This window comes from Talpa europaea (assembly GCF_964194135.1).
Source record: "Talpa europaea genome assembly, chromosome: 3".
Lineage (NCBI taxonomy): Eukaryota > Metazoa > Chordata > Mammalia > Eulipotyphla > Talpidae > Talpa > Talpa europaea.
This window is the reverse complement of record NC_140069.1, coordinates 106,326,187-106,348,461: the sequence shown is the minus strand read 5'-3', so window position 1 is coordinate 106,348,461 and position 22,275 is coordinate 106,326,187. Positions and strand designations below refer to the sequence as shown.

Genomic DNA, 22,275 nt, shown 5'->3' with positions numbered 1-22,275 from the left:
CGGTCATAACATTCAAAATGCATAAAACAACAAAAAAGTTGTCATTAGTGGTGTGGGCTTGCTTAGTTAAAAGCTAAAAAAAAATTTAATCAGTAATCAAAGGCATACAAATTAAAATGTGGAACCTATAATACTAACTTAGCAACATCATTTAAGTTAATTTGGCATTTTAAGTAGATTTCTACTCAACAATATCAAGGGTGAGATAAACATAGGGCATGTACACATCTGTGGTAACTGTACAAACTGGTATATAACATTTTCAGTTCACAGTTTTTACCACTGTCTTCTACTTCTGGGAATCAAACAGAGAAAAGCACTGCAATATTACTTTTAACAGTTAAATAATGAGGAGTTGGGGGTAACCCTTCAGGCATTACAATGGAGATAGACTAAATATACTATGATATACTCATGAAAATAATATTAATCACTGAAAATTAGTTTTAAAAAACCCATTTCACATAGGAAAATGTTTGCCATGGCACTAGTGGAAGTATGTAAAATTGAATATGGTATTATAGCTATTTATGGGACACAGAAAATAAAAATATTTATACAATGGGGGTATCTCTCTTTTCTTAAAAATATCCTGTATTGTGTTTCTTTATAACATTTAAAGGAAGCCATTTTGTAACAAAAAGATTTTACAGGAAGAATATCTTAAAACTATATATCTTAATTATCTTTGTCATATCACAAAGCATGTTAACAAAAATGTAACAACATTTCAAAAAACATATAATTGATTCCTTTCTCTGAACATTAAAGCATAGAGTATTGTTCTTAAACTTCAGAATAGAGAGTAAGTTCTTGTCAAAATGCAGAGTCCCACATTGCCGGGAATGAGTATCTCCAAGAGGGAGTCCAGGAGATTTTGATTAAAGATGTCAAAGAAACAATGACTTACATTAATCTAAATGTAGTTCACTTAATTTCTTTGCTTATTTGGACTTTTAATAGGTTTTTTTTTTATAGAGGCATGTTTTATTTATTTATTTGTTTTGTTTATACATGCACTGGGTACAGTCAGAAGCGCGGGAGGATGAGAGAATTCACCAGAGCCAGAGCAGGGAGCAGAGCAGGCAGACTGACTAAGTACACTGCTGAGGGGAGCAGCGGGCGGCAGGAGAGGTCTGCGCACCATGTGGGACCCTCCTGTGGTGGTGGGGGGGGGAGCAGCCGGGGATCAAACCGGCGCTGCAGAGGCTGCGGGCAGCTTCACAACCTGGCGCTCAACCGCTGCGCCACCGGGGAGGCCCTATTTGGACTTTCAGATGGCTAAAATTTGATGAAGTTTCTTTTTAAGACCAAAATTACCTATAATGATAGTTTGACCCAAGAAATACTACTGTGAACGATAAAATTACATTAATTCTGACTTTATTAAAACATGATTCAACAACAAAAGCAAACACCAACCTAAATGAATAATTTCAGACTCAAAATTAAAATCTTACTGTCAGTCTTTAATAAAAACTATTTCTAAGGTTCCGTGTATCACTAATACTAAGTACCTGACATTACTCAAGGGAAAATAAGATACTCAAAATGTTTGCAAGGGACAGTATTAATATTGTATAAACTACAAAGCACGCATACCCTTAAAACTAACTAGTAATGTCAAAAAAGTAACTTGGGCAAAATACTTAAATTTCATCTTTCTTAGAAATGCACAGAATATAAAACTCAGTTTTCAACAAAACACCAACTACCAGCTAAAACTTGTTTATAATGGGAAAAGAAATTCTCAAGCTTCTTTCAAATTAGTTAAATCTGATTTTCACCAGAAAAGTTTTGCCCAGCAACCTATACTGAACTGAAAAGAGGATAACATGTTTGCCCTGGGGCCTCCCCTGGTGGTGCAGGCGGTTGAGCGCAGTGCTGTGAAGCTGTCCGCAGCCTCTGCAGCGCGGGTTCGATCCCAGCCGCCCGGGCAAGAATCCCACATGGCGTGGCAGACCTCTCCTGTCTCGCCCGCTGCTCCCTTCAATAGTGTATTTCACTCAGTCTGCCTGTTCTGTTCCCCGCTCTGTCTCTGGTGAATCCTCTCAACCTCCCGTGCATCTGACCTGTGTCCCGGTTCTTGTATATATGAATAAATAAATCTTTAAAAAACAAAACAAAACATGTATGCCCAGAATGTTTATAATCATAAAGGAATTCAATCAAATAGTTCAACGTAAAGATTAATCAAGAACTTAAATTTGCATATGCACATGCTGTAATATCATATTCATAACCATCCCTGATCTTTCTATCTTCTTCATTCCTGGTATTTGAATCTCAAAACCAAGTCATAAAAATGTACTAATAGATACATTTTATTTATTTATTTATTTTTAAAGATTTATTCATTTACACAAGAACCGGGGTACAGGCCAGATGTGAGGGAGGGTGAGAGATTCACCAGAGACAGAGCGGGGAACAGAACAGGCGGACTGACGAAATACACTGCTGAGGGGAGCAGCAGGCCCGACAGGAGAGTTCTGCCGCACCATGTGGGACCCTTGCCGGGTCGGCAGGGATAAAACCCAGGCTGCAGAGGCTGCGGACAGCTCAGCTTCACAACCGCCTGCGCCACCATGGGAGGCCCTAGATATGTTTTAACATCTTTAGTTTACAGATTACTAGTCACATTATTTTATAAACAGTTCATATACAAGGTATACTCCTGCACAATTATCTCAAGTCCAGACTAAGGTAGGGGTAGTTAACAGTGCAGTTTTTCTGTCTTAAGTGTCTCTATCCACCACAATCCACACTCAGATTCGTAACAGGTGTGGCTTTTTTTTTTTTTTTTTAAATCTCAATGCAGTGCCTGGCTAGGGAAATTAGAAAGACTAGGTAAATGTTTGTTGTGATAAGGAAATTCAGATTCAAAATGATCTGTCCAAGGTCATAAAGCTCACTTTTGCAGAAAATTAAGAGTTTCAACCTAGGCTAATCTGCCAATTTAATGTCTAAGAATTGGTATCTTATTTTCACCTGTATTTTATAGTTGTTGGTTAACTACTTTTATGTTTTTAATGGTTATAAGAATGTCTTCCAAAACTATTATAAGCTAAATTGTTTTTTAAAGATTTATTTATTTATGCTGACAAGAGCTGGAGTACAGGCCAGAGATGCGGGGGGTGAGAGGATTCACCAGAGACAGAGTGGGGAACAGAACAGGCAGACTGACAAAATACATTGCTAAGGGGAGCAGCGGGCGAGACAAGAGAGGTCTGCTTCGCCATGTGGGTTTCTCTCTGGCAGGCAGGGGGCAGGGGATTGAACGTGTGCTGCAGAGGCTGCAGATTGCTTCATAGTGCGGTGCTTAACCCTTTGTGCTACCAGGAAGGCCCTATAAGCTAAACTTTTTAAAAAATCTATGTGCTTGGTTGATTTTTACTGTAACTGCTGCTGCACTTAGTATTACAAGGCAGATTTAAGTTAGTTTAAATATAGAGGACTAGGACCTCCCTGGTGGCGCAGGCGGTTGAGTGCTGAACTGTGAAGCTGTCCACAGCCTCTGCAGCGAGGGTTCGATCCCTGCCAGCAGGCGAGAATCCCACATGGCAAGGCAGACCTCTCCTGTTGCGCCCACTGCTCCCCTCAGCAGCATATTTCTTTAGTCTGCCTGTTTTGTTCCCCACTCTGTCTCCGGCAAATCCTCTCACCCTCCCACACATCTGGCCTGTACCCTGGTTCTTGTATAAAAATAGAGGACTGATTTTCAAGGTATGCCAAAAATAAATTAAAAAAAAATATGACTATGCTCTTTTGCAAAACTGACAAAATAAATCTGAAATCTGAAAGTTAGATATAATAGTGTCAGGGCTACCCTATCAGACAAATAAGTTGTTATCTCCATTAAGTCCAAACACTAAGTGCCCTACCTCTTTACCTGGCACCTTTAATGCATACTACTAAAGCATTTATCAAATTGTAATTAGTAATATGACTTTCCCTGGAAATTCCTTTTTGGTCTGAAGTGCCAGTTTTAATTTTTATACCCTCAGCTTAGTTCTAATTTCTAGCACTTTACTGCTGATGGGCATATGTTAGCTGAATTACTGATTCTAATTAAAATTTATTCTCAGGAACATTGGCAAAAATGCTATGGAAAATCTCCTCCTTTGTTATTACTGTAATTACGAACACCTGTAACATAATAAACAATTTATAGTCTTCTGTCATAAAAACTTTAGAATGAACCACAATCATGCTGCAAAATTACCTTGTATTTATCATGTTTACTTATGCCTTCTAATCAATGCAAGAATAGTAGCCCCAAAAGCTAAAACTTTTTTCTTACTAAATACTAACATTTTGTCTCAATTTTTAGTAATTTTGAGGGCATCTTTGAGTTCTCCAAACTGTTTGTTGTAGTAACAAACCAATGAAACATCTGAAATACATGCAAATAACTTTAATTTCCAAAATAAAAATTTCCAGATATATTACCATTAGTCACTTTTTCTACAGTAGCCCAAAATCACAAAATTGCTTTTTTTACATAAGCATCAAAACAAAATTCTTCTCTTAATACAGTAAATAGTTACAAGTTTTTAAACCCTTCAAAATTATTACAACTCTTTCACTTCCAATTTCCTTCCTGAAAATTCAGTGCCAAAATCATTATCTGGGGTTGAGAAAGGCAAGTGTCCATTCTGCAGGGAGAACCACAGCGGTCCAGAGCTGCCTTCCAGAGCACACAAGTTAAGGAAGTCTAGGGGCATGGGAGTTCAAACTGTGGGGATTGGAGATAAGACATTTGCATGAGAAAAGTGGCCTGGAAGAGGGATGTCCAAACACTTGGGAGCAGCACCACAGCATTACAGATGGGAGGGAGGGGATATGGCACATTAGTTACATATAAGGGAATTGATCAAATAAACATATTAAGGATAATCATTTTTTACAGAGCGTTACAACTATAAAAAAGATGAAAAGTAAAATGACCCCTGTGGTAAACTGAAACTGGAGATAAACTTCAGTTGAAACTTAACAGGTTTTAATATATATAGATAGATACAGATGTAACATAGAGGTAAGTGTATATGTATGTCTGTATGTTTGTATGTATATATTTGTAATTTCTGATTCTGATGTTACCTTATGGTTATGTAGGAGAATATCCTTGAGGATGGGAAATATACAAGTATTTAGGGAGCATGGATGGGGGAAGGGGCATGCATCTGAAATGTATCAGGAAAAAAAGTTGGAAATATTTGAATTAAATTGTTTCATGAATGACTGAAATTAAATAAAGAATTAAGTGTATAAAACATGAATATACTGAAAAAAGCATGCACTACTTCAAGGAAAAATCTAACACGATTTCTCCAGGAATTATAGTGTATGATTTAATATAGTAGTATGCATCTTAGCTATAAAGTCTTGTTTCTCTAAATTCCACAAGCATGTGTTTTCTCCATTTTCTTATGCTACTTATCACCATAATGATTCATGGTGTAGTTATTCACATTTTTTACCTCCTCGATTATTTCCTTATATTGTCCTTACATTACATTCTTCCCTCAAGCATCTAAACAGTTAAGGCATTCACGGAATGAATACCCTTATCTTCAAATATACCATAAATGTCAAATTCAGGGAAAAGTATTTTCTTTTTCTTACAAGTATAATATTTAATAGCAGAAACATTTTAAAAAACAATCTGTCAGTATGTGTCAAGAACCAAAATTGTTCAAACTCTCTGCTATAGTAATTCGACTTCAGGGACTATAACCAAATAAATGATAATGATATTGCCTTCTGCTCCCCAACACAAAAAACATATGGCCTGTGTATCTAAAGATCTTCATTGCCATGTTGTCTATAACAAGGGTAGGGGTAAATATAAATTTAATGTTCATTAGTGGGGAAATACATTATTATGGTCATTCACAGTCACATATGAGAACTATGGAACCATTAAACATCATAGTTCAAATGTTGACCAAACATTTTGCAAAAATTTTACTGCAGTATTATGAAATCAAACAAAGCAAATCATTCAAATATCAACTGTGAAAGCAATGGCTAAAATTTGAGATACCCACAGATGGAAGTATTATGCATCTATCAAAGTGAAAAATTGAGAATACAGTAAAATGTTAATGATAATTATCTCTTGCTGCTATGCCATTTTTATTTTTCTTTACCTTTTTTTGTATTTCTTAATTTTCATGTACTTCAGGTATGACTATGAAAAAGTTTCCTTTTCAGACAAGTCTTCCCTGATGATTTCAAATAGATTCCACCATGTTTATTTCCTTCTCAGAAAATAACACAATCTGTAAGTACTTTATATAGTTTTATTTGCCTACCTCCCTAAATTAACAAACTCCAGTAATCTTCCTACACAAGTAACAACATAATTACTATAATTTATAATTGTAATAAAGCAGTATTTATATATGAAGAATTATAATATGAACTGAACAAAAGATTGGGAAAGAAAAATCAAGTAAGCACATAGATTTTTTTTAAAAATTTAGCTTATAATAAATGGTTTTGGAAGACTTACAACCATTTAAAACATAAAAGTAGTTAACCAACAACTATAAAATACAGATGAAAATAACATACCAATTTTTAGGCATTAAATTGGCAAAGAAAGACTTTAATATCCTGTATTATTGACAATGTGCAAAGAAAAGGGGATTGTCAATAATTGATGGGTGTGCAAAATGGTATACAATCTCCTTTAGGGAAATTCAGTATTATGCATTAAAAATCCTTAAAACAATGCACAGACCAGGCATCCCAAGTGGTGCAAGGGGTTAAGATGCAACCTATGACGCTATCCGCAGCCACTGAAGCACAAGTTCGATCCCCGGCCAGGGAGCTACCCACCTGGTGCAAGCAGACCTCTCCTGACTTGCCTGCTGCTCCTCTCAGCAGTGTATTTCAGTCAATCTGCCTGTTCTGTTCCCCACTCTGTCTGTGGTGAATCCTCTCACCCCCCCACACCTCTGGCCTGTGTCCCAGTTCTTTTATACATAAATATTTTCTTAAAAAAAGCATAAACCTTAAAAAAAAAGCAATTCAAACTTCCACATTTTTATCCCATTAAAATATGCAAGAAGTTATAATTATTACTATGTTTATTGTTAACTATTCTGATGTTGAACAACAAAATAAATTATGATATATCCAATCTACACAAGCATTAAAATCTAAGATTGGATCATAGCTATATCATCAGAGTACCATCAAAAGATAAACACAATTTATTGCTAAATTTAAAAAAGCAGTAGCAGAACATTATAGATACAAACAAGAATTGTTTCTACGCTGAAAAACTGCCACTGAATTTTTCTTTCTCATCTAATTTCTACAATAAAACATATTAACTTTATCACTACACTAAAGCACTTGCTTTTTAATGACTATGAAAAGCCTAAAAGGAATACAGAAATTGAAATAGTGGTGTAGGGTAAATAAAAAGTATCAGGCTTTTCTCCTGATACTATACTATACTATACTATACCCTCCCGCCATTAGGATTGATGATGGATCCCTACAGTCCTGAATGCATGCCTCATGGCAGGCACCTGAAGTGGGGTGTGGGCGTGAGTAAGTGGGTACACCTGGGCTGAGAGACTGAGCTTATAAGGGCGGCGTCACAGGGACGCCAGAAGAACAAGAGCAGAGAAGCAGAGAGAACGAGAGCGAAAAAAGAGAGTAAAAGAGAAGCAGGGCCTCCCCGGTCACTCAGTGGTTGAGTGGTTGAGAGCTGGGTTGCGAAGCTGCCCGCAGCCTCTGCAATGCCGGTTCGATCCCGGCCAGCTGGCGAGGGTTCCACATGGCGCTGCAGACCCCTCCTGTCGTGCCCGCTGCTCCCCTCGGCAGCGTATTTTGTCAGTCAGCCTGTTCTGTTCCCTGCTCTGGTGAATCCTCTCACCCTCCCACACATCTGGCCTGTACTCCGGTTCTTGCAAAAATAAATAAATCTTAAAAAAAAGATAAAATGCACATAACATAAATTTCACCATTTTAAAGTGTATGATTCAGTGGTTTCTATATTCAGAAATTTGTGCAATCTTCATTAGTTTAATTATTTTTATTTAAGAGGCAGGGGCGAAAATTTTAAAATATTACTTGAAGCATTTCAAGTATCCAACTTAACTTCATAATTAAATATAATACCACTAAATGCATGATAGCTTATATACAAAATGAGCAGCTATTACCTTGCAATTTCTTCAAGTAACTGGATGTTATTACAGCAATTCAAACCCCAACAAGAAAATGAGAGGGATGACAACTTTAACAGTCATCTGAATATCACTAAAAACCTCCTAAACTTTCTCCTAAAGTCTTATTCAAAAACACATTATGATACACAGAAGGTAGTCAAGTTCCCTCATAAGTTACAGAGTTGTTGGCTATTTTCCCAATTAGACTACCCCCTCAATGTTTATCCCAGTTCTCCTCTTCAAAAGGCTGCCCTATACCTCTTCTTCAAATCAGGTAATAATAATCTACAACCAGAGACAACCTCTCCCATACTCTTAAACTTCTATGGTTCTTAATTTCTATATGACTCTACTGACTTCTTTTTACTTCCTGAAAATGTCACATATCTTCTTATATATATTTTATTTTGTCATATAAACTCCTTTAAGAAAATAAGGGAATACATCAGTACGTGGTTTTTGACGTTCTCACTCAAGTACTCAAAAAATACTGCTTATGAAGCAAGGTTATTGGATAAAGGATAAAGGCTTTCCAGCAAAGGACAAAGGATTTCATAAAGAAATCAAACATTAAATATAGATTCTCAGTTTCTAGCAATTCATGTCTTGAACCAAGAATTGTCATAAGAGTCAACATTAGTCTGAGCTTAAATTTCAAAAATGAGGACTTGGCTCATCAGGAGTAGTTTTAGCTTTCTGTTTCATAAGCAATACTCTAAAGACTCAGCCTAAAGACTGAAAAACATCAATGCATGAGACAAGTACTTCAAAAATGACTGCATCAAATACTGCAACTATATAGGTGAAAAGATTTAATCCCTGCCTTCAGCAAGTCTATACAAACATAGCTAATTAAACTAATATTCAAAGCACAGTGGGGGAAACAGTGAGGATATAAACACAGTGAGGATATAAACACCCATTCTCCTTTATCCTCAAATGAATCTTAACAAGGAAAAAAACAAAAGCTGCAGTTCACAGACTGACCACAAAAACTAGTAAGAATTCAAGATACATTCTGTGAATGCACATTTCTTCTAAAAATCAAGATCTGATTATTAAAATGCCAGTTGTTTTTTGTTTTGCTTTTGGCTGTTCCAACCACACCCAATCATTCAAATGACCCCAGCTGAGGTTCAGTGGAAACAGGTAAACAATCTTCAATGTGCCTTATATACAAAGGAACTATAAAAGGCCTCCACTTTTAACTATGGACAGACCAACAAAATTGTGAATAAAAAAGAGAGAGCCTTAAATGACGGTGTAAGGGGCAGGATGACACAGGGCCAGAGCAGGTTTTCCATGATCCGAGCAGACAGGGTAAAGGAGTCCTGGAGCCCTCAGTGGCTTTTGCAGGCTTTTATTAAGATTTACCAGGTACATAGCAGGAAGGGGTACTGAGGGGCTGGAAGCCCCTAGCCAGTCTTCACTCTATCTAGACTCGCCAGCGTTTTCTCATAGCCTTTTTTTCTCTACTCCTTTTGCTCTTTCGTTCTCTTCTGCTCTCTGCTCTGCTTCTCTGCTCTTCTGGCATCCCCATGACGCCGCCCTTATAGGCCCAGTCTTAGACCAGGTGTACCCACTTATGCATGCCCACACCCTACTCCAGGTGCCCACCATCAGGCATGCATTCAGGACCACAGGGATCCATCATCAATCCTAATGGCGGGAGGGCAGAAAAGCCTGATACTTTTTCACTTACCCTACAGAGGGGCTAGACCAAACAGGCTTAATGGACATCTCTTTAGAACACTTCACACAAAAACCATTGCATATACATACAAATTATTTAAAAAAGATTTTTTAATCATTATAGTTCTTCTAATGGACCTTTCTTATAAATTAAAAAATGATGTTCTTAAAACGTGTTTGGTATTGTCCCTTCCTTCTCAATTTTTTGGAAGAGTTTGTGAAGGATAGGCACTAATTCGTCTCTGAATGTTTGGTAGAATTCATTTGTAAATCCATCAGGTCCTGGGCTTTTGTTTTTGGGGAGGTTTTTTATTACCATTTCAATTTCGCTAATTGTAATTGGTCTGTTTAGGTGTTCTATTTCTTCTTTATCTAGCTTTGGGTGATTGTAGAGTTGTAGGAATTTGTCCATCTCCTCTAGATTGTTGAACTTGTTTCCATATAACTGTTCATAGTAGTTACTGATTATTCTTTTGATTTCTGCTGTGTCCGTTGTGATTTCTCCTCTTTCATTGATGATCCTGTTTATTTGTGCTTTCTCCCTTTTTTCCTTTGTGAGTCTGGCTAGGGGTTTGTCTATTTTATTGATTTTTTCAAAGAACCAGCTCTTGGTTTCATTGATCTTTTGGATTGTTTTTTTAGTTTCAATTTCATTTATTTCTGCTTTGGTTTTTATTATTTCTTTTCTTCTACTGGTTTTGGGGTTTTTTTGTTGTTCTTTTTCTAGATCTTTGAGCTTCGAGATTAGGTTGTTTCTTTGCGTTCTTTCTTGTTTCTTGATGTGAGCTTCTATTGCTATATATTTTCCTCTTATTACTGCTTTTGCTGCATCCCATACATTTAGGATATTGGTGTCCTCCTTGTCGTTCAATTCAAAAAATTTTTTAATTTCTTCTTTGATCTCCTCATTAGTCCAATGGTCTTCCAGTAGTGTGGTTTTTAATCTCCATGAGGTAGGAAAGTTCCTTGCCTTCTTTTTATGGTTTATTTCTAGTTTGATGCCTTCATGGTCAGAAAAGATGGTTGATATGATTTCAATCTTGGTGTATCTGTTGATGTTTGTCTTGTGCCCCAGTATGTGATCGATCCTGGAGAATGATCCGTGTGCGCTTGAGAAAAATGTGTACTCCGTTTTTTTGGGGTTTAGTGTTCTATAGATGTCTGTTAAGCCCAATTGCTCTAGGTCCTTATTTAGAGCTTTAGTTTCTTTACTTATTTTTTGTCTTGTTGATCTATCCATTGTTGATAGTGGTGTGTTGAAGTCTCCCACTACGTATGTGTTTTCTCTGATGTCTGTTTTCAGAGAGGACAACAGTTGTCTGATATATTTTGGTGCTCCTTCGTTTGGTGAGTATATGTTAATGAGTGTTATTTCTTCTTGAAGTATTGTCCCCTTGATCATAATGTAGTGACCCTTGGGGTCTCTTTTTATCTTTTTGAGTTTGAAATCTGTTTTATCTGAAGCCAACATTACACTAATACCAAAACCGAACAAGGACAACACAAAAAAGGAAAACTACAGGCCAATCTCCCTAATGAACACTGATGCAAAAATCCTCAATAAAATTTTAGCTATCAGAATCCAACAATGTATCCATAAGATAATTCACCACGACCAAGTTGGATTCATTCCAGGGGCACAAGGATGGTTTAACATCCGAAAATCAATCAACGTTATCCAACACATCAACAAAAAGAAATATAAAAACCATATGATAATATCAATAGATGCTGAGAAAGCTTTCGACAAAGTGCAACACCCATTCATGATAAAAGCCCTTGAAATTCTTGGGATACAAGGAACATACCTCAACATCATAAAGGCCATCTATGACAAGCCAACAGCCAGTATCATTCTCAATGGTGAAAAGCTGAAAGCAATTCCATTAAGATCTGGAACAAGACAAGGATGTCCACTCTCACCATTGCTTTTCAATATAATACTGGAAGTCCTAGCCAGGGCAATAAGACAAGAGAAAGACATCCAAGGAATCCAAATAGGAAAAGAAGAAGTCAAACTATCACTATTTGCAGACGATATGATATTATATATAGAGAACCCCAAAAACTCCACAGAAAAGCTAATTCAACTCATCAATCAGTTCAGTAAAGTGGCAGGATACAAAATCAACACGCAAAAGTCAGTAGCCTTCCTATACACAAACAATAAATCTGAAGAAGAAGAAATCAAAAAGACCATCCCTTTTGTTATTGAAACAAAAAAAATCAAATATTTGGGAATAAATCTAACAAAAGAGGTAAAGGACCTATACAAAGAAAACTATAAAACACTGTTAAAAGAAATAGAAGAAGACACAAAGAAATGGAGAGACATCCCCTGCTCATGGATTGGAAGAATAAACATTATTAAAATGGCCATCCTTCCAAAAGCAATATACAGATTCAATGCTATTCCAATCAAAATTTCAATGTCATTCTTCAAAGAAATAGAACAATTATTGATGAAATTCATATGGAATCACAAAAAACCCCGAATAGCCAAAGCTCTCCTGAAAAAAAAAGAAGGGAATGGAGGCATCAGACTCCCAGACTTCAAACTATACTACAAAGCCATAATCATCAAAACCGCATGGTATTGGAACAAGAACAGACATACAGACCAATGGAATCGAATAGAAAATCCAGAAATAAACCCACAGATTTATGGTCAACTAATCTTTGACAAAGGAGCAAAGAATATGCATTGGAGCAAAGAAAGTTTGTTCAATAAATGGTGCTGGGAAAACTGGGTCGCTACATGCAAAAGAATGAAGCTTGACCACCACCTCACACCATACACAAAAATCAACTCAAAATGGATTAAAGAACTAGACATAAGACCTGAAACCATAAAATATATAGAAGGAAATATAGGCGAAACACTACGTGATTTGCACATCAAAGACATCTTTACAGACACATCACCCAAAGCAGTGATAGTGAAGGCAAAGATAAACAGCTGGGACTACATCAAATTAAAGAGCTTTTGCACAGCAAAAGAGACAATAACAAAAACAAAGAGAAACCCCACCAACTGGGAGAACATTTTTGCACCCAACACTAATGATAAAGGACTGATCACAAAAATCTGCAAAGAGCTGATGAGACTCAACAACAACAAAGAAAATAATCCAGTCAAAAAATGGGCAGAAGAGCTTAAAAGAAACTTCTCTGAAGAGGAAATGCAAATGGCCAACAGGCATATGAAAAAATGTTCAACATCACTTGTCATCAGGGAAATGCAAATCAAAACTACCATGAGATACCATCTTACACCAGTGAGAATGGCACATATTAAAAAAACTAGCAACAACAAATGTTGGCGAGGGTGTGGAGAAAAAGGAACTCTTCTGCACTGTTGGTGGGAGTGCAAACTGGTCCAACCACTGTGGAAAGCTGTGTGGAGATTTCTGGACCTACTAAACATAGAGCTTCCATATGATCCAGCAATTCCACTCCTAGGTATTTACCCAAAGAACACAGAAACATCAATTCCAAAGAACACCTGCACCCCTATGTTTATAGCAGCACTGTTTACAATAGCTAAGCTTTGGAAACAACCCAAATGCCCAAAAATAGATGACTGGATCAAGAAGATGTGGTACATATATACCATGGAATATTACTCAGCATTCAAAAAAGATAAACACATGCAATTTGCAGCAACATGGATGGCGCTGGAAGGGATCATGCTCAGCGAAATAAGCCAAAAAGAAAAAGAAAAATACCGGATGGTCTCACTCATAGCAGGAATCTAGAAAACTTAAATAAGGGACCAGGAAAATGAATAACTATAAGATAGTGAAAATCAAAATCAACAAAAAACTATGAACCAGAGACACTTTTAGGGGGGCGGGAGGGGAGGGATTTGGGTCAGAATGGGGGGGCTGCAATTGTATGGGGAATATAACAATAAAATTTATTTAAAAAAAAAAAATGATGTTCTATGTCTACAATGTCATTTAAGATCACTACTATATACATACAGATAAGACGTAGCACGCCTTCACATATAGTGATGAAGTTACCAACCTACAGAAGAAAAGGTAAGTTATGCATGCTTTATCTATCAATCCAACCCCACTTCATCTCTAGAGCAGGGATTTGCAGGTTAGGTATATACCTACCCAACTATAAACAGACAAATAACCAAACCTACCAGGTATTAACTTTGTGGACTTTCTGCCATATATTAACTATGTGAACTATTACAGTGAGGATACTTACTTTCAAACAACCACAAACTCACTGAGGTAAAAATATTCTGGTCAACTAATAAAATAGTCCTCCCTTTGATTAAGGAGTACTTCATAGCTAAACCAATACAACACTAAAATTAAAAATTCAGTTGAATGTAATTAGCAAACATTAATAACTACATAAAAGTTGCAATAATTCCACATTCCCAGTCTCACAGCACACCAAAACCCTTGGAATTTCCTGAGTGGTAAGGGCTGAAAATCTTTTGTCATAATATTTGGAACCTTGTCCTCAGTTCCAGAGAAAGTTTCAGAGCTATTGTAGGGTAAAGAAAATGTCAGGCTTTTCTGCCCTTCCGCCATCAGGATAGATGATGGATCTTTGTCCTGAATGCATGCCTGATGGCGGGCACCTGGAATAGGGTGTGGGCATAGGTAGATAGGATTCAGCTGAGCTAAGACTGTGCTTTTTAAGGGCGGCGTCACCGGGATGCCAGAATGAAGCTGAGAAGAAGCCGAAAGAGAAGCCGAGAAAGCAGCAGCAGAAGCCGAAGAGAAGCCGAGATACCAGAGAGCCCAGATAGAGTGAGGATTTGCTGGGGGCTGGGAGACCTGCCAGCCTCCCGGGCCCCCAGCACCCTTGCCTGCCATATGCCTGGTGAACCCCAATAAAAGACCTGCAAAAAGCCACTGAGGACTCTGACTCCTCCTTTACCCAGTCTGCATGGGATCAGGAAACCTGCACTGTGTCCTGTCCTGCCCTTACAGCTATAAAGTTTAGATGGGTATCTTATTATTTGTAGAAGTCTGTATTAACAAAGGTGACTTTTGGAAAACAAAAATTGGGGCTGGCTGCTAGAAAACAAACATGTCTAGAAGATTTCTATGGCTTTCTGGGATGGAAAAGAGGCTAGAGGTGGAGCTCAATGACCAATGGCCAATGATCTAATCAAGAATTCCTAAGTAATGAAGTACCATAAAAGCACAATAAGAAGAGGCTTCAAAGAGCTTCCAGGTTTGGATTCAGAGTGCTTCCAGGTGCTGCTCTGCCATATCCCAAGTTCATGAGAAAAGTAGCTCCTTTGTTCTGGGACCCCACGCTATGTTTGTTTCTCTTTATCAGGCTGTTGATTCATATCCTGTAGTATCCTTTGTACAAGAATTGATGATGTAGTGACTTTATTTCCTAAATTCTGTGTGTCATTTTATCAAATTAAGAGAAATCTGAGGAAGGTATCTTGGGATGTTCTGGTTAATAGCGATAGGTAAGAAGTACAGATAATAATTTAGGCTCATGATGAATACCTGAAGTCTGAGGTGGGGTTTATGAGAACCCCCACATCACAGCCAGTGACTGGTCAGAAACACAGGTAACAGCCTGGGTTTGATACCAGCACTTGAAACAGATGGCAACCTTGGGAAACTGAGTGAGCCCTGAACTATATAACTTGATGCTATCTCCAGGTATATAGATAATGTCATTACAGAATTCTTGGACACCCTGCTGGAGTCCAAGAACTGTTTGTTGGTGTGGGAAAGCCTCGATACCCACTAGAATTGGGTACAGCAATGCAACAATGCAAAAACCCAAACATCAAATCAATTTTCTTTGTCAAGGATAGCCAGCTCACTATCCTGCTTTTCACCTTACAGAGAAACAGTAAAAATTACAATAAAGTTGCATCATACTCAGGATTTAGATTCTAAGGTCAGCAATAAGAAATAAAAATATAATAACCACTTAAGATTATAATTTAGAAGATAACCATTTTATATATAGTGCTTCTTCATACATAATAATGTTACCAACCTACAATCAAAATAACTCTTGAAAATCTCTTAACATCAACAATAAGCAGGGTAAGATGTTCACAGGATCAAACACACTAGAGAACAAGAACTATATTTCACTCACTCCAGGGCTTACACCCAGTGACTGAATGTCCATGGTAATCATTTATATGATTATGATTCTCTATCCCATCATGTGATTGGAATTCACTACAATACATAAACCAGAGAATACACATGGGAGTAATAAGTAACCACCAGATGCTATTTCCTTTTGTACCATTATCAATTGAAGAGAACTCTATGCCTATTCTGCCCCTGTCCTTCACCGCTTTCAATTTTTACTTAGTTTCCAAAACTATGCAACCATTAAAAAACAAACAAATAAAAAAATAACATATATAAACCTCATTATGCCAAGTTAAATTTTAAAATTTATTCATATAGTAAGAGAAAATATGACAACTGATCATTGCCATTATTTGACTACTGTTGTCATAAATTCATTGAGTTAACAGCTTAAAACTTAGAACACATTCAATTTTAGTGAGAAATCACATCTTACCCACAACCATAAGTGTGAATTCAAACCCTCTCTTCACTGATTTTCTGTATACTTGATTTGGGAGATTTGCAAATCCCACATAGCCTTCAAGGTTCTTCTGTTGCTGAGAAAAATAAAAAGAGCCAAATTACTCACTTATCAACAAAACTTCTCTGACACATTTCAAATTCTCTTCATTAATCTATTTCAGAAAACTATATAATTCATGACAAATCAAACTACTTTTATAATATTACCAATAATTTAAAGTATTTTAAAGTATTGAAATGAGCATGAGTCAACAGCATAACGGCCTATTACAAAAAACCAAGGGAATAAAACAAAAATTAAAGACACCAGTCTCAGAGCAAAGATTTTAATTTACATAAGTTAATAGCACTAACATTCTAACCCACCAACTAAGAAAAACAAATGATTTTTCACAATAAAAAAATTTTAAATCCCCCTAAATTATTAAGAATGCTTTCTAATTGATCTCTTTGCTCACACTAGTTACCACAGGTGAGTATCTTAAAATTTGTCTTCATTTTATGAAGTCAAAATGCTAAGTTTATTAATGCAATTTTTTCATAAATTCTTGAATAGTCTTATAATCAACATCAATTAGTAAACACTATCTTTCAAGTTGTTGTACAAGGTTCAATTTATGTCATTTTAATGTTTCATAAGATCCTGCTGCTCTTGTCACTGGGGACATCAGATTTATCCAGGTTTTAAAACATATTTTAATTCAGTTTTCTGTTTGGTTTTAGATTCTTTAATAACCTCAGCTGTAGTTTCATGAGTAATTTAAAGAAACTTACTTCTAAATTGGTGTAGTAAAAAGTCTGATTTTTAACTTACCCATTGGTGAGAAAAACTGTCCATAGTTCAGACCATCTGAGTGAGTAGAGTCTTATTGGTTAATTTTACTTAGAAGTGGGTCTTATTCATCATTATAATGGCAAAATATTCCTGAGGTACACATTTCTTTTATAAGTTTTTGCCACATTTAAATTATTATTAAAAAACTCATATGAGATCAAAGCATCAGTTCAACACATTTGGATTTAACAAAAAACAGAAGTTTATATTCCTCACTAGTATTATATATGTAACTAAATATTCTATCCATAACCTTTCACCCTTTGTTCTCCTTCATGTAAACTAATTTTTAGGCCAAATGTTGAAAAATTAAGCAAGCCAATTAAATTGAAAAGCTAATTTTAAAAATACTAATTAGGATACTAATCAGAATATACTATTTTAAAATCAAATATTTGAAAGCCTTACTATTTGTAGAGCTAAAAAATCTACATATTAAATGTAAGGCTTCCTTGGTTCATATTTCATCCAACTGTTAAGTTAAAGTTATGTTAACTTGGACTGAAAAAATGTTTCTGTATAAATTAACTAGTATACTCACAGCTACTTTGTAAAGAACACATTTCCATCATTCCAGTGTTCCAGATTCCAACAGAACAGATCCACAGAGGAACAGTAATCGAGGAATTCCAAGAATTGTACATTACACATTCAGTCCAAACAGGAGAGCCAAATCCATTGGAACGCAGCAAAAAAAAAAAAAAAAGAGGGAAAAACACAAGTTACTTAAACGTACCTCAACAAATTAAAGGCAAATTACAAATAAATTAAAGACATTTTTCTACACATGTCAAAGAAATCTCTTCAGTGGGATTTATGCTCAATGAGTTTTAGTCCATTTTCAACAGATCTTCTGACAAAATATAGAACAAAACTCCTCCTGTCTTATAATAAAGGCCAATTACTATGCATAGCACTTGAAGTCTTACAAGAAATTGGTAAAAAAAAAATGTAAATTACAATGTTTCAAGAAGATATAAAGGGACATTTTACATCCCAAAAAGAAAAATAAAATTACATACAATTTTGCTTTGTCAGTCACTAGGTTTAGACAGACAAATGCAAACATTTTAGCTAAAATCTTCATACAGCACTGTATTTCAAGCTCTATTAAACTAAAAGCTCAGAATCAGAAGAAATACAGATTTATGGATACAGAAAAAGGAAGGAAGCTATAAAAAGTGTCCATCTTTATTCTATGTCGACACAAATACATGAGTTACAGCACAACCTACTTCAAGTAATTTGAGACTAGAGCATTACTGTAGTCTTACAGTTGTCATACTTAGATTTAGTTGATGAAAATTCAGTTTTTAAAGCTAATTAAACACAAAATTATGTATTTTATATGACAAAACACTCCAATGATTTCTCCTGCCACCCGCCCCCAACAAAGAAAAAGACAAAGATCCTAACAAAGAACTAGTTCTCAACATTAGAAGCATCTTAGAGTCAGATGGGGAGTTTTTATAGCATACCTTATATCCCAGATTCAGTCAATCTCTGGGAGTGTCACTGATGCACATATCAGTATTTTTTAAAGCTCTTCAGGTCATTCCAACATACGGTCAAGCTGAGAACCACTAACTTTTATACAAGGCTTAAAGAGATCTGACTTCACTATCACTCAGAAGTTTAGAGAGTCCTCATCTTTCATCCTTCCCTATTTACTTCTCTTCCATCCACACTGGACCATTAACTACTCTCCAAACATGCTCTCACCTCATGACTTTTGTATTTGTGGCTTTCTCTTCCTGGAACACAAGATGATGATGATAATGATTATTCAAATGTCACCTTCCCAGAGGTCTGTCCTGAATACCCTACCCTGAAATTATAGCCCTAGTCCTAAACCTCAGTGTTTCACTGCTTTGTTTTCTCCTTAGCACTTATTAGTATCTAACATACATTTTACTCATCTTGTTGCAATCTTCACTCCACCAAACCTTCAACTAGAATTCAACTTCTTCAAGGTAGAAATTAGATGAATTATGTAAACTGTGACATCAAAAAAGAGGAAATAAAGATGTTTCAGAGAAAGTATTTTAGGGAACATATTCAAGAAACTCAGTAGATATAAAAAGTAGATATAAAAATAAGAAAAATGCCTCAGAGTCTGTCCTTGTGTCTTATTCATTGCTTTATCCTCAATTCTTAGAACAGTCTTTGGCATGTGGTATGTTGAGGGTATAAATTCTAGGCAAAGGGGTAGGCCCTAAAATAGAGATGAACTTGGTTAGTCGCAGGAACAAAAAGAAGGTATGTGAACTACAATGAAATGAGGTAGTGGACCAGGGAATGAGTGATAGAAACCAGGTCAGGGAGGCAGGCAGGGGCCAGATCATGTGGGACCCAGCCAAAGTAAGAAGTTTGGATGTTATTTTAGGCATGATGGGAAGCCACTGGAGGGTTTTTACACAGGCAAGTGACCTGACCTGATTTGTGTTTTAAAGATAGCTCTTACTGCTAAGAGGAGTGAAAATAAGAAAACTAGTAAAGAGATACTACAAGAGCCCATGAAAAGAAAGAAAATACTGAATTTAGATGGTACGGACAGTGACAGATAAAAATTCAGAATATGCTTTGAAGGACACTGCTGATAGACTGGATGTGATGTGATGTGAGAAAGAAAGAGACCAAAAATAACTCCTAGGTTTCTGACTTGAGCAATTCAATGGCTAGGGAAACAGAGAACAATGGTGGGGAAAAAATTGGGTGATGAGGGCCATATCAAAAATCAAAAACAGCTTTAAACATGTTGAGCTTGAGGTAACTATTAGCTATTCAAGAAAAGATGTTCAGTGGTTAAATACAGGAATCCAGAGTTCCTGGGGTTGGCTAGTGCCAAAGATTGAGGAATCATAAGCATATGGATTGTACTGGAAGAGGACTAGATTCTCAAAGAAAGTATAGGTAAGAGGGGAACAAGACAGAGCCCTGGAGCATGCCATTACTTAAAGGTTACTGAAAAGAGTGAGAAAGATCTGCCGGTGAGGAGGAAGGAAAATCAGGACTGGCTTAACTCACTTAACTTGAAAATGAGGTTACTGATAACTTTGGATAAGAGCCATCTCACTAATGTAAAAAAGGAAGAGTAACTAGATTAAGAATTCATTCTTTGCATATAACAAACAAAAACGTTGTCAGTCTACCAATATGACTGATTTCCTAGAGGGAAAGAATCATGTCATCTGTATTATCTTTATTCCTAGCACACTAATATTTCTATCTATATTCCTAGAAGATATTCAAAAAAGCTGAATGACTAAAACACACTTTCAGGAAAATTTCTTCTCAGAAAGTAATCATATCCAAAGACAAAAACAAACTTAGGGAATATCTAATAAGATAACATACAGACTTCACATTTCTTATGACTCTTTTTTTTTAACCCAAATCCTAAAATCAACTAGTCTTTAATTGTGAACATATAATCACCCACTGATTCTTTTCCTGCACAAGTAAATGTTCACAGTGCCAATGTGAAACATAATCTCTACATAATCTCTGTGATACTTATAACCTTGTGGATACAGATAAAAGTATAGTTAGTCACATTTCTACCAAAATACCATTAGGTCTTAAGAGTATTAATTTCAAGCTTCAGTTACATAAGAAAATTGTTCAATAATCGTGTCGACATTCATATTTAAGAAAATCAAACTGCAACAATTCTACTGCCTGATGTTCACTGTTTATGGGAACATCAACTTGAATATACTATCCAGTAATTTCAGTGTTGAACTTAACCTTATTTCTAGACATCAATTCTGTTCAAAGAATAAGAGGTTCCAAACAGGCTCCAACAGATAGATTATTGGAATCCTTAAGAATTCTTTTTTTTTTTTTAACCTTTAAGAATTCTTTATACTACCTTGCTTACCCTTTGTTCCTGTTCTAAAGAATCACCAAAATCTTGCACCTCAAATCCCATTATCACTTTCAAGGTTTGAATACTGGTATCTGTTTCAACAAATTTTCCAATATCGAAAAGCAGGAACTTGTCTTGAAAACTGCTAAAATATGCTTTTTAGTGACAACAACTAATTGATCAAGGGGAGTTGTAAGAAAATGGAAACTAGAATCTGAAGAAAGTTAAAACATGTTCCTGAAAGGAAAGTTCAACTCTCAATCTTTACAAAATGAGATGTTCAGTTCAAATTACCTTACTATGAAGAGAACTCTATTTCTCCCCTCAGTGTTTACATTAGAAACTTCAAAATTTAAAGATAAACATTTAGTTTTTCCTTAACTTCAAGATCAATCTGCCTCCCCTTTGGCTATCAGAACACAGGTATATTGTATATTGTTTTACACACTAACAAAAAAAATTTCATTCACTTAAAGTTTAAGTAGTTCTAAACATATAAAACAACTCTAGATTACAAAAATGGAAAACATGCTGATACATAAATTTGCTTGTCTATTCCTTAGTATTCCTAACAAAAGCCTTACATTACACACATAAATACAACTGCTAGCACTTCCTTAGTCAAATTCTACTGTCACTTACATAACCCAAGAAAAAAGGTTTAAGTAAAATTTCACCATTTAAATGTTTTAATTTAAATATAACTGCTCTAAAATAACTCAGATTCCAAATTTAATAAAATAATAACACTTAGATGTTACAAGATTATATAGGCATGTCCTAAATGCTGGCTTTGATGTTCCTCACCCATTTTCTTTTAAGTTTCATGTTTTACTTTGCATGTCTCCAGCTTCCCCCTTTTTAATTAAGATAAGCAACTGGAACAATTTTTGTTTTCTTAATCCTCTTCTGGATTCTTGGTTAAACTATTCAAACAATTTTAATACTTTATGAACACACGTAAGAATCAGATAGTTTAAAATTCAAATAGTTTTTTTTCTTTCACCTGAACTTGGAATTTAGATGTTTCCCAGAATTACTGACCATACTATCATTCATTCAACATAGTTACTGGAGCTTTAAAAATGCACGAATACTAGC

The 22,275-nt window shown here is 35.9% G+C and overlaps 1 protein-coding gene across 1 annotated transcript in view; it reads right to left on the bottom strand.

Annotated features, from left to right (window-relative positions):
- The window catches only part of SEPTIN7 (septin 7), a gene marked incomplete at both ends in the record, with an annotated part of 80,373 nt that overhangs the window by 42,607 nt on the left and 15,491 nt on the right, over positions 1 to 22,275 (bottom strand). Inside the window, 1 exon segment of the mRNA XM_084229908.1 lies at positions 16,440 to 16,542. Coding sequence (XP_084086034.1) covers positions 16,440 to 16,542 — 103 coding nt within the window.